At 43.0% G+C, this 12,806-nt stretch overlaps 1 protein-coding gene across 1 annotated transcript in view; it reads left to right on the top strand.

The window, feature by feature from the left end:
- The window catches only part of SPATA5 (spermatogenesis associated 5), a 161,764-nt gene extending 149,217 nt beyond the window's left edge, over positions 1–12,547 (top strand). Inside the window, 1 exon segment of the mRNA XM_030946841.1 lies at positions 11,773–12,547. Coding sequence (XP_030802701.1) covers positions 11,773–11,949 — 177 coding nt within the window. The 3' untranslated portion in view covers positions 11,950–12,547.
- Positions 12,548–12,806: the final 259 nt, after the last annotated feature.

Raw genomic sequence — 12,806 nt, forward strand, 5'->3', positions numbered from 1 at the left:
AGAAACTCTTTCGCAGAGGAGAGGGTGCCAAGATTTATAGCCATGCACAACATCTGTGGGTTATGAATTGGGGCATTAAAAAGTGAAAACAGAAAATCACCAGGTTTTTGAGTGACACATTGAAAACACCTGCCTCCCCTGGCTGCAGGCTGGGGCAAGAAAGGCTCTCGCCCTTTGCGATACATTTGCAGTTGATCCTTGGAGTGTGGGTCTCTCTGGAACTTAATTCAACCAAGGAGCTAATTCTGCAGAAATTCCTCACTGAGTCCAGAGGTTTGCATTTGGGCTGACACTGCATTCACTCCTGCAATTAGGTCTGTGCATGCCTCTAGGTGACCGCCAAGACAATTTGAAAATTTCCCATGCAGCGAAGTCAGGAAATTAAAAATTAACTCTGGAAAGGACATCATGTAATATTTGGCAGTGTGGTTTGAGTGCTGTGTCCACTGAGGGGTAGAAAGTCCTGCTCTCACCAAAAACAAACCCCAACTGAAAAGTTGAAATATGTCTTTCATGGGATTTTGCATGGTCCACAGCTGAGGGAGATATGGAAGGGGAAAGGCCTGTGGCATGCATGTGCTTATGGATACAATATAACTTGTGGCCTTTAATTTAGCAAAATAGCATTTAATGAAGCAGAGTGAGAGTCCCACATTGTTTCAGGCTCCCTGGTGCTCCGGCTGCTGTTCCCAACATGGTTATGTGGGGGGAGAAAGGGCTTCAGTGCTGCAGTGTCGCTGTGGTGCTGTGCCCTTCCAAGTCTCAGAGTCATCCATTTGATCTGGAAGTCACTTGATAAATGGGAGGGGCACATTGCAGGACAAGGGAGGCTTTCTCAATCACAGCCCTTTGAGCTAAAACAAGCAGCTTCACCACTCTGGGCTGCTGAGAAGTACCAGTTGTATGGTGTCATGCAAAATAAAAGGAAGGAATAAAGTCCAGCTTCCCTGTGACATTTCATGCATTTAAAACTTGCTCACCCCATAAAAAACAAATTATTGATATCAAAGAATTTTCCAGATAGCATGAAAAGTATTAAATATGATACTAAGTGGGAAATGTTAAGAACATCTGCTCTTAGGAGTACTGAATAATTTCAAAGCTGAGAGAAAATAGCATCTGGTTTTTGGTTCAGTATGGAAAACTGTGCTTCTGTGGCAGCATGCTGGATGTGGTGTCCTCATTCTTTTGGTCACCTTTTATTGTTTTTGCAGAGGCATTAAGACTTTTTGTCTGTCCTACTATCTGTACATCTAATGTGAAATGTGTAAATACAATACACAAGGAAGTGGAAAGTTCACACTTTCTCATGCACACAGGCAATTCCTGAGCAAATCAGATCTCAGCTCTTAACAAGGATCTGGAGACAATACCAGTTGTAGATACCCACACAAGGCAGAAAGAGCAGCATCTGCTAAGGACAAAGGCAATGATACAATTAAGGTGTCCTTTTTATTCCACCTCACAGACTCATGTCTACTTGGCATAAGCTGTTGGATGCTGTCATCCTTAGAGTCCTCTATGCCATGCAGAGTGGGATGCTGGCTGATTCCTGAGCCTGTCAGATAGGCTGGAATGGCTTCAGGGAGAGCAGTTTTGCTTTATTGTGTCATTTTATAGCTTGGCCACACAATTCAGCACAGTAAAATATTTGTGGAAGTTCAGGAGAAGGCATATGTGTGCTGTAGGCTCTAGCTAGCAAGAGGAGTGCACCCACAACGCTGCAGGTAAGAGGAGCAGATGGTCTTTTCCTGTGTATTCACTCAGGCTCTGGTAGGCAAAGCAGCCCTACAGCAGGAGGCAAAAAACCTGATGGTGACTTGAATTTGTGAGTGTGCCTCAGGATCACTTCAGGACTGTCCTGCCACTGGTTGCATGTTTCTTAGTGCCTTTTTATGATCTTTCAGCTGTGGTCCTTAGTTATGTTACAGTTTCTGAGCTCACTCTTGTGGCATCCTCCTTTGGGCTTCATCCTCTTCTTCCTTGAACACTACTAAGCATAAATCTCCTACTTTTCTGGCCTTAAATTGTTTGAGTATCATGTTAGACTGCAACTTCTAAGAAGTTAAAATGCTGTTAATATTAAAAAGCAAAGCTGCATGCAACATGGAGGAAGGGGAAGGGACACTCCTCTGCTTCCCCCGTGCATATTTGCAGAGATGCTGAAGGTAAATTTTGAATGTGAAGCATCTTTGTGAAGAGAAATTCAAGTGACCTGTTTTCTAAATATTCATAGTGTTGGAAATTTGCATTACATTGTCTTGCCTAGACAAGGAAGGAGGGGGAAAAAACGCAAGAGACCAAAGGAAGTTCTTGCATTAATGTGGCACAGGTGTAGAAGGAGTTTACAATTATGAAAGAGAAGAATTTGTTAAATTAGGTCTGTTATCCATGGAGTAAGCAGATCTGGATGACTTTCAGACATTACATGGATTCAGTTTCCTCAGCTGGAGGAGGGAACCCAGATTTCAACTTGTAACGTTAACAATGCAAAAGCAGAGACCTTAACTGATTTTCTGTTCCATTGAAACATAACCCTTCATCAATCCTTAAGGTAATTGTTGGTACCCCACTTTTCTTGTTCCATATATTTGCATCATTCGTGGTTTCTTTTCTTGCTGCAATTACTTCATTTCTTTTCTTGCACAAGCAAACCCTGCGTTAGAACTTGAGTAAGTTCTTTTCCAGCATTTTTTGCTTCCTCCTTTAAGAATAATAACCGTACACAAAGGCATTTTGCTGGGGCTTAATGGCATTGCTTTCTAGGTCTGCCTGTCCGCCCAGCCACACTCTGCCTCCCTGGAATACAGGCATGCAGTAGTCCTCCTCCCTGATTTTCCTGGGAAACACGAGCAGCTGGTGCCATGAGAAGTTCCAAGAGATAAACTTAGAAACAGCTTGAAATTCCTTTAGCTTTCTGCTGGGGAAATAGATACTCCACAGGAGACATCTCACACCTTCCAGGAACTGAGAACCCAATAAATAAAGGCTAGAGAGCTTCCATTAAGGGCATTATGTGTGTTCTCCCCAAATGTCTTTTCTCACCTCAACCCAGGATGAGAATGCACACGTCACCAAGAAAGTATAACTCTTACTATTGTAGCATTTGTGTGCTTTCTGTCCAAACTGACAGAAAAACTAAGTTTCTAGGAGATTTGTCATTATTTTTAACTGAGTGAGTTTGCTTTTACTGTGTTGTGTTATGATAGCTCATTTGTAGGTAACTACGGTTGCTATTTTTAACCTGCTGTGTAAGGTCCAAATCAGGACAATATTTACCATGGCTCCAAAGACAGGACGAAAGGCAGAGTTTAAATGAACCCATGAAAAAAGGTGGGTTTTTTTTGCTTTCCTTCTTTGTATTGGATTCAAAAGTTTGGGGTTGTAGCTACCTTTAAATGGTGATATAATGTAATAGAAATGTAGCTGGAGATGAAAGATAGTTCTAGACTGGCTGTGTTCTGTTGACCAAAAAATAATATTTTTAGGGAAGAGAGAGCACTTCTCCCAGTTGTTTTTGCAGAGTTGCTTTTATTTGCTTTGTTTTGATAGGAGTCTGAGGCCTCTGCTCAGGTTAAACTTGAGAAAGGAAAGGCAAGAATTATCTTCCAGTGCAAGAAATAGGGAATATGCTGAATATATCACCCAGCCTTGTAAGTGCCTCGAAATCTGAAAAGCAAGCAAGCAAACGCAGCAACTGCTTAACACCTCCATCCTGATAGGTTTCATAAGGTGGGAGCTGCCAAATCTGTTTTATAGGTTTTTTTTCCTAGGGAGAAACTCATGACAGCCACAGCTAATGATGAAGTCTTCTAGTTTTAAGTTTTTAGTTGCATAATCCAATCTCTCTTGCTGGCGGCGTTCGGCAGAATACCCTTGGCTCTGTGTCCAGGCCCTCTGCAGCACCAGCAGACTGTGAGTGAGAACACAGGATTCTCTTAATTACTTTTAATTAAAATGAGTGCGTGCACAAACACACACACACACACACACACATAGAAAGACTCTGTTTTTCTAGTGGCTTGGCTTCCTTTTCCTCATTGAAGGGAAGAAGTTAAACTTTCCCATTAAATGTTTATATAAAAATGAAATAATTCTGAGGTTAACCAGAAATGCAGCTTAATCTTGTATAGAAACATGCATGTGATTTTTTTGGGGGGGGTTTTTTTTTTTTTTAGTTGCACAAATATAGCTGAAACTTGAAGTTGGCAGAGAGTGCTGTTTAAAAATATTTAGTCCCAGCATGTAAAAACTCGTTTTGTTACGGAATTCCTTTGTGAGAGGTGTAGCTATGCCATGTCTCTGCCAAAGTGATGGGAGCCATATCGGCGGGCGCCTCTTGGAAAATAGCTGCGTTTTGGGCTTGTAGTTACAAAATTGAAATCGGAATTTACATGTTTTATACATTGCTTGGAAGGATACCACATCTAGTAATATTTTTTAAGAGAGTGGAAGGAAGAAAAAAAGAAAGCTTGCAGATGGAGCCGAGGCTTCGCTCTGTTAGAACATGTCGGGATGAGCAGAGGTATGTGTGATGACACTGAGCATGTACCACTGAGAGCTCTGCTTTATTCCCCTTAGCTGTCATCATGTGCTGGAGTTATGATACATACACCTCATTTTGGCTACACACCTCATCTTTCCCTTCCCTGGGCGTGTGTGAGCTTTATAGAATAGCAGGAGCTACTGATACATGTGATGCTGTCTGCTGCCCGGGCACAGCCCCTGCTCAGTTTGTGGTACTGGAAGAGCAATTAAAGGCAGCATTTTGGGGTCACTCTGCCTCATTAATTGTTGCTATGATTGTCCCACATGTGCAGCTGGCCAGTTGTCTGGCTCAGCTCTTGGTTCACCTTCAGCTGATTCTGAAGCCTGGCTGACACGAGTAGAGAGCAGGAGGACTTGGTCTTTGCCGTGGCCGCCATGCAAAGGGTGAACCTTTCATGGGAACCCCCATCCTGGTCAAATCAGATGTATTCAGGAACAGGACAGCTTTGTGTTCCTGTGCAGCAACCTCAGGTAAGCTGTGGACACCCACACACGTGGTCACCTGAACATTAAGCCACAAAATTACACAAATAAGCAAATGGTACGTTAAGTTGTGCAGACTGCTCTGAACTAAGCTCACTTACAGACATCATTAAAGGAGCTGGTTTTATTCAATTACATTGTGCTTAACAATTTCTCATTAAAGGAATCAGGAATAGCAGAGATCATTTGCTCTCAGAGACACAGGATACACATAATCCTGGGTTTATGGTGTGGGATGGAAGGGACCTTAAAGATAATCTCATTCCACCCCCTTGGCATGGCCAGGGACACTTTCCACTAGACCAGGTTGCTTAAAAAGTAATAGCTGTCCTTTGCATTTAAAAATTGCAAAGATGCTGCCTCATCAGTACAGACTTGTTTTAAAGTAGGCAGTCCAATGTCTGCTAATAATGAATGTCTCTTTAATAAACAAGGGAGAAAGAAGTCTATATTTTTATGAAAAATAATATCTAATTGTAGACTGTCATTGCTGAGGGTAGGAACTCACCCACTCCAAGGCAGTGTTCCTAAATACAGAACTGTAGAGATGTAAGTGCTTTAACTTGAAGAAAGATAATAAGTTTACAACATAGATTATTAGAGATCAAAGACGCCTCTGTCTCACTGAGGCCTTGTGCAGCCTGTGAGGGCCTTGCTGGGACACTTCAGCTGGGAAAATTTTAGGGAGTGACAGTCATATCCTAAGCAAATCCACTCCATAGGTCCCATAGTTCAGTACATGAGTCTGAGGAGTGAATGGATACTGTCTGAAAAGCATGATGCTAATACACTTCATCATTTTCTAGTTAGAACAGATTATTCACCCTTTGCAAAATGCCCAAATGTATAATTGTATCATTTTGTGGATACCCCATCCATGGAAGTGTTCAAAGCCAAGTTCTGAGCAGCCTGGTTTAGTGGAAGGTTCCCTGCCCATGGCAGAGGGGTTAGAACTAGGTAATCTTTAAGGTCCCTTGCAACCCAAACCATTATTTGATTCTGTAATCCATCCAATTTAGATCTACACAGATCATAGAACTGAGCAGAATGACGAGATGCACATACAGGGTGATTCTTTGTCTTTCAAACATTGGTCAAAATTTATCACAAGGTGTTCAATAGTTCCATAGTATTGGAAACTTTTTCCTCTATACAGAACAAGATTTTTAGCAATCTGTAACAATTTCTCTGAGCAGACAAGAGAAAAAAGCTGTTTTCTTGTCTTTCTTGGCTTATACATAAAACAGGGGAAGGTGAAACAAGAGAAGTGCTACATTTAAGCCTTTTTGAAACACATCAAAAACTTCACCTCTCAGCAGCTAAGATCCTCTCAGTTTATCCCATTTTAAAGAAAAAAATATATTTGTGACATCTTAAAATAGCATGTTCATCTAGGGCAGGTCTCCCCAGCAGCTCCTGGAGCACAACTCATCCCACTTGCTGTGCTCCCCACTCCTCCCATGCCGACTTGTCGAATACCCCCTGAGCCCATCTCAATACCCCAGCAGCAAGCTAAGGCTCTTTTTATTTCATTTCTGGATTAGTTTTCTGATGGTCTGCTGCATTGAATCGGTGAATGAAAGGGCCAGCTGAGCCCTGGAGCCAGCACAGAGCCGGGCGGGAGCCTGCAGCCGGCAGCGGGTGGTGCCTGCACAAAGGAGAGGGGGGAAAGCGGGGCCATGGCGTCCCAGACTGAGCAGGAGTGACCTGCTGGGGGTGGCACAAACCTCGAGGTATTTTTACATCTCTGCCCAGCACTGCTTTGAGCCCCCTACAAATCCCTTGTGGGAAGTTGTGCGCTGCTGGAGCCACGTTGAATTATTTATGTGGATTTTAAGAGTACAGTCAGCAACCTCTCCCATCTCCTCTCTGCCTACGGAGCAGCTTCTCGCTTTGGAAAGGCATCCATGCCCACCTTTTCCCTTAGTCAGGTGGGTCCTGAGAACTTTCCAGCTATCCCTGTTTAGTGGGGATAAGTCTTTTGCTCTCACAAGGCAGCTCCTGGCACAGGGGTAGGGCAGGAATTCGCCCAAGTGAGACACAGATGTCGAGACCCGGGGGTTATTCATGTCTTTTTCAAATGCCGTGTGTGAAGCTTTTATCCCTCCCTGGCTGAGCGGGAAAGGCGAGGCCCCAGACCTGGTCCCGGCTCCCTTTGAGGTGCCCGGCGGGCGCTCAGCCTCGCAGGTACTGCTCCGCCAGGAAGAGCCCCAATTTGTGCTATTCACAACCCGCAGGGCACTATTCTTGTTTCCAGGCTCCTAATCCCTCTCTCACACACAATCCCTTACAACTTTAACTGGCGGGGTGGAGGAGCGAGTTAAAAAGGAAGGAAAAAGGAAAATGAAACACAATGTAGGGCCAGGCAGTGGCTGCCAGTTATGGCGCACACAATCGACACCAGCTGCAGCCCAATTAAAGCCCACATTCACAGGTGTTCCCAGCACACTCGGCCCTAACAAAACCACTTTCTTGAAAATACCTAAGGCTTTAACACAGAAGAGCTTTTTTTTTTTTTGAGGTTTTTTAAAGCTATTTAGAGCACTTTAAATACATAGAAGCTGAAAAGGACTTCAAGTCGGCTGGAAAGAGTTGGTGCTTAATGCCAGAATGGGGGAGACATGGCCCAGCTGAAGCAGCCAGCGTAACCATTGGTTTCTGGGGAAAGATGGGTCGGGCTCAGTGCTGGTTATGCAGGGAACAGTAACTGGCACCGGGCATTTTATTGTTGCTGGGAATGGAATGGGGCAGGAGAGAACGACTAGGTGTAAATCCTTTCCTGCTGGGGGGCTCATCGTTGTTTGTAGCATAGCTCTGGGCTGGTATGTGGCTTTGTTTTTTATTGATCTCTGTGTGTGTGGCTCAGACAGCAGATTTTAATTCTCCTTTCCTCCCAGGAAAGCTTGATGCTAGTGCCTTTTTCACTTTGAAGCAGAATTCTAAATTAATTGTTTATTTTCTGATCTTAAAGATCATCCCTGAGATAATAAAGCAGTCCTTCAAGAAAGCACTGCACTGGTTTTTTACACATGAATTCAAAAGTATTCCCATGGTAAGAGATGACTGTAGACAGCAGATGAATGCATTGGTTGGTAAATTGCTCTGACTCCATTTGAAATGAGAATTCTGTTTGGTAAACTTCCTTTGATAATGATACTAATAATAACCAAACTAGGGGATATTCTGGTACTCTTAGATTCAACAGCTTTTTACCCCGCCTGGCTGCCTCTTTACGCTGCAGTAGCACCCGTGCAGTTACAGTGGGTACAGTTGATTACCTGGTGCCTGGTGTGTTGCTGTTTAATCACTGCTGTCTCTGACAATCACTTGATGCCTTCATTACTGTCCTAGAGTGGGTGCTGAAAGCCACTCTGGATTCAGATGCAGTCACAAAATATCTATTTTGTCTCTCCGCACAGTGAGATGTATTTTTGCCTTTGGAACAGGACTAGGATGTTGTTCCTGTTCCTCACAACACACAGGGATCCAAAAGACTGCACTTTTATTTGTCCTTTTTTTGTGTACTGAAAAGGTAAAAATGATGATCCCTTAGTATTTTTATTTGAAACTCATTAAGAATTGCCTTGCAGGTAGGTAATGCTGGTTCTTAGCATTCATTTATCGAGGTGGCCAGATGCTGTTCATCCTACTAAATGCAATGGAGAAAAATTAATATTGCCCAAGCTTCAAACTCACAAATAATTTGGCCTAAATTAGGTACTGTCACTTGGGAAGAGATACTAGAGGCAGCATCAATAATCTTCTGAGAAAAATCCTCTCAGCACAAATACAATGATAAGAAAGGGACTGCAAGCAGCCCAGGGACAGAGCTATGGCCTGGTACAGCCCCCTCTGTGCCCTGCACAGCTTGAGGCACTCAGCAGTGAGAGCTCAGGGCAGAACTGGCCAAGGCAGCACTGGCAGGTGGGAGGAAAATGGACAGGTTGGGCAGGAGCAAGGTCTGAGTCACTGAGGACTCTTCAGCTTGCAAAGACTTGACTGGGAGGGAAGGAGATAAAACTCTGTAAAATCATCGATGGTACAGGGAAGGTGAGCAGGGAAGAGCAGATGCATCACCTTTCTCATAAAACAGGGAACAGGAGGACTTGCTGAAATTGCCAGGTTTCATACAAACAAAAGTGCTTTATTATATAAGGGTGATTGGACTGTGGCACTTGATACAGGCTGATCTTGAAGAGGCCAAAAGAAGTGATTTAAGAAAGCCATAGGAGAAGTTCATTGGGAGTAGACCTGTTGCAGGATTTTAAAGCTGGTGGTGTGGATGCAGCTTCTGGGTTTGGAGTGCTGCTAAGCCTGGAAAAAATCCATGTCTTGCTGCAAAGGGTCTCCTTCCTCTGCTGTCAGTTACAGCCTCTTCTGTGGCCTTCCCTTTTTTCCTCAATCCACAGAAATGACATTTAAAAGCCCTTCTGTTGCTCCATCTGGTAAGAAATGTCCTAACGTGGCTGTGACAAGGAGACTCCATGACAGACCAGTGACCTTAGGCCAATAAGGTCTGAATTCAGCAGATGAATTCACCCTCCTCTCGCTGTGGCTACACCACTACTTGTGTTTGCTTTCCATGAGTGATTTACCTTTATCAGCTAGTGAGAATGCTTGTGAGGATTTTTTTTTGTAAGTTTGCATACTGAACAAAGCAAAATAATCAAACTTGCCTTGTTGAATCTCTTACCTCAGAAACCTGATCCCCTGGGTTAGCCAAGGAATGGAAACAAGTCCATGTGACTCTGTGACCAGACACAAGGGCCTGCATTTTCGATGCTGTGCTGTAACGCCTGCTGTTTATTACTCAGTAATATAGAAAAGATTTAGTCCACAAAAATTCTGAGTGCAGCCATGGAAAGGGAGAACAATAATTTATGCCTTAAATGTATGCCTTCCCTTGTCCCTCAAAAGCAGCTGAAATGCTTTTAAGAAGCCAAAAATAATGAGTTTTCTGGTGCTTCCTCATGTCTAGTGATTTTCAGTTATCACAGAACTTATGGTTCAGTATTTAAGAATAAAATTAAAACAAAAAAAAATCATTTGGAAGTGAGTTGTCATCACTGTTACTGATAGTGTTGGCAGAGCATAGAGAACAGGTGAAAGCTTCATCAGAGCTATCAGCCTATGGGTGAATTCCTCCTGAGTGTATCGGTGTACAAATGAAACGGGAAGAAGTAGGATTGGCAGTGGTGTTCCTTCAGTTTTGGATGTGACAGCTTGACAGTGTCTCCTTCAGCTTCTCCTTCACTTAACCAGCTGCTGACAAGTGAACACCTTGGCAGTGTCACCCTGCTTCAGCGTTTCATGCTGTGGATAGGTGATGGTCTCTGTGAGAAGAACAGGGCAGTCAAATCCTGCTGGACTGCATTTGGGGATTTTTTTAATAATGCCAGAAAACTTCCAGAGTCTCTTCATTTTATGGCCTTACTGCAGGATTTATCAAGGGGAAATGGGCCCCTTTTTCAACACGGGTTCTGAGTCCAGAATGCTTGGGATCTGTTTTTCCATCACCAGTCTTTCCCTTGTGGAAGAATTCTGGGGTCAGTGGTAGGCAGGGAGTGCAAGGGGTGTTTGATCTGGTGCAGGTTTTTTTCTTTAAGTAGCTTAATATTCCTGTTCGAGATGGGGACAGAGTCACAATGTCTGCTTAGAGAAAAACTTGCACAGAAAGACCAGGGCCTCTCTGTTAACTTTCTGGGTGATGCATTACTGATCTCCACAAGAAGCTGGTGCACTAAATCTCAGCTGCACTTCCACGTTCAGCTGTCTCTGAAGTCCTGAAAAGCGTTAAAATGCGGAACAGCAGTGTTTAGCTTTGGTGCTCATTAGAGCAGCACAGAACTAATAGTAATATTGTTGTAACTTGACAAAGCCATCTAAATCCATGCATGTTTTCTTGTGAAAGCTTCCTAAACATGCTGCTAAATCCCCTAAAAAGCTACTAAACGGCTTTGGCAACCATTAGCAGAGCATAAGCGAGGGAACTCCTTTCAGTAAGTGAACAAACAGAGAAAATATGCTGAATAGCCGGACAAATGTGTTTCAGTTGGCTCTTTCATTTACAGATATAAGGGAGCAGTCAATATCGATCACTGTTTTCCCTGTTGCACTGGAAATCACAATATCTCTTTTCATTCCACAAGCTCCTTTCACCACAGTAATGTGTCTTTAGAGTGACACTGGCATCAGTCTGTTTCCGCTGTCTGAAGTCCAGAGAGCTTAAAAACACATTGCAGGGTATGAGACCTTAACCTTCCTCCCCTTCCACACACCCCTCTCCTCCGAGCCTCCTTTTGGAATTAATTGTTCTTATTTCTTTCCCAGTGCAAGGCTGGGAAAGAAAAGTGCCTGCAGAGCCTGGGAATATCTGCTCTTGCACTTTGGGGATGGAAAAATGTATCGCTGGTGGTTGGGATTTGAATTTATCAGGTGTTGTGGGGAGTTTAACACAAGGTAATATGATTAGTAAGTTAATTTGCAGCATGCTGTAATGTGAAATTTAATGTACTGTGGTTTAAAGTTCAAGCTACATCCTGTTTTTTGGATGTCCTAAATTGCCCATAACCTCATTTATTTTAAAAAATTTAAAAATTGGGAAAACTACTTGTGATTATTTGGCATTTGGAGTGATTTGATGTTCTTGGGTTCTCTGTCTTAAAGTAATAATAATAATAATAATAATAATAATAATAGTAATAATGCTGTGTGGTTGGTTTTTTTGTTGTTTCTTTGCAGATAACAGCAGTGTGCAGGGAAGCAGCCCTCCTAGCTCTTCAGGAAGACATCCATGCCAAATCTATCACTGGCCGGCACTTCCGGGGTGCGCTGGCGGTCGTGAGCCCGAGGATTCCCGACTCGTTAATCCAGTTTTATGCAGATTACCAGCAGCAAAGTGGACTGCACGCGCTCTGAAAGGCAAATTAATACATTCCCTATTCACTGTGTGAATGGCACATTTCCTTTGTGAAGCTGTCAGAAGCCAAAGAGTTTTGTACCGTGAGCGAGTGGAGTGTCTGGAGTTAACTGAATGAGGAATTGCTGTTAATAAAAGTCCCTGTGGAAGTTTTGCGTGTCATAGGCATTGTCCTAAACTTTAGATTTTACCATTTTAGTCCTCTAACGTGCCTTTTAGGGGTAGTCAGATTTCTGGTTTAAGTCAGTTTATCCATGTATCAAAAAAACCCCAAAAGATCAAATTCTGAAATTTGGTGGATTCGTGGCCCTAAAGAGAGAAGCAACAAATGCTATTATTGCCTTGATTTGTTCCTGCCTCAACCACAGTTATATCCCAGTGAGCGACCTCATTACAAAAAATGCTTACAATTATTGTGAATTTTTTTACTTGTGATCTCCAGCAAAGCTGCCAGACAGGCTTTCTGAGATAAAGCCAAGGCATCCTGATTGATTACAGCCAAACATTTATCTTTAGTCTTCACCAGCTCCTTTTTAGACATGCTGGCAAGTAGGCACCTTGAAAAACTGTCCAGCCCTTCACTGACCTGAACTCACTGCCAGGTGTCAGCAAAAGATTCTTGTTGTTCCTGTTTGTTTCCATCAAAATAAATAGGAACGTTGATAAAATAGATTTTTTAAAGCTGGCTGCTTAAAATCCATAATGAACCCTAATTAATGGATGAGAAAACCTCCTTGCAAAAACTGTTACAAATGACCACAAAATACTTCAGGGACAGATAAAATCTCCTCAGGTTGTTTCTTTGTTATATCATCTGTTGAAATGATGACAGGTCCTTGTGGGCTCTGTGCTCTTG

Source organism: Camarhynchus parvulus, chromosome 4 (assembly GCF_901933205.1).
Source record: "Camarhynchus parvulus chromosome 4, STF_HiC, whole genome shotgun sequence".
Lineage (NCBI taxonomy): Eukaryota > Metazoa > Chordata > Aves > Passeriformes > Thraupidae > Camarhynchus > Camarhynchus parvulus.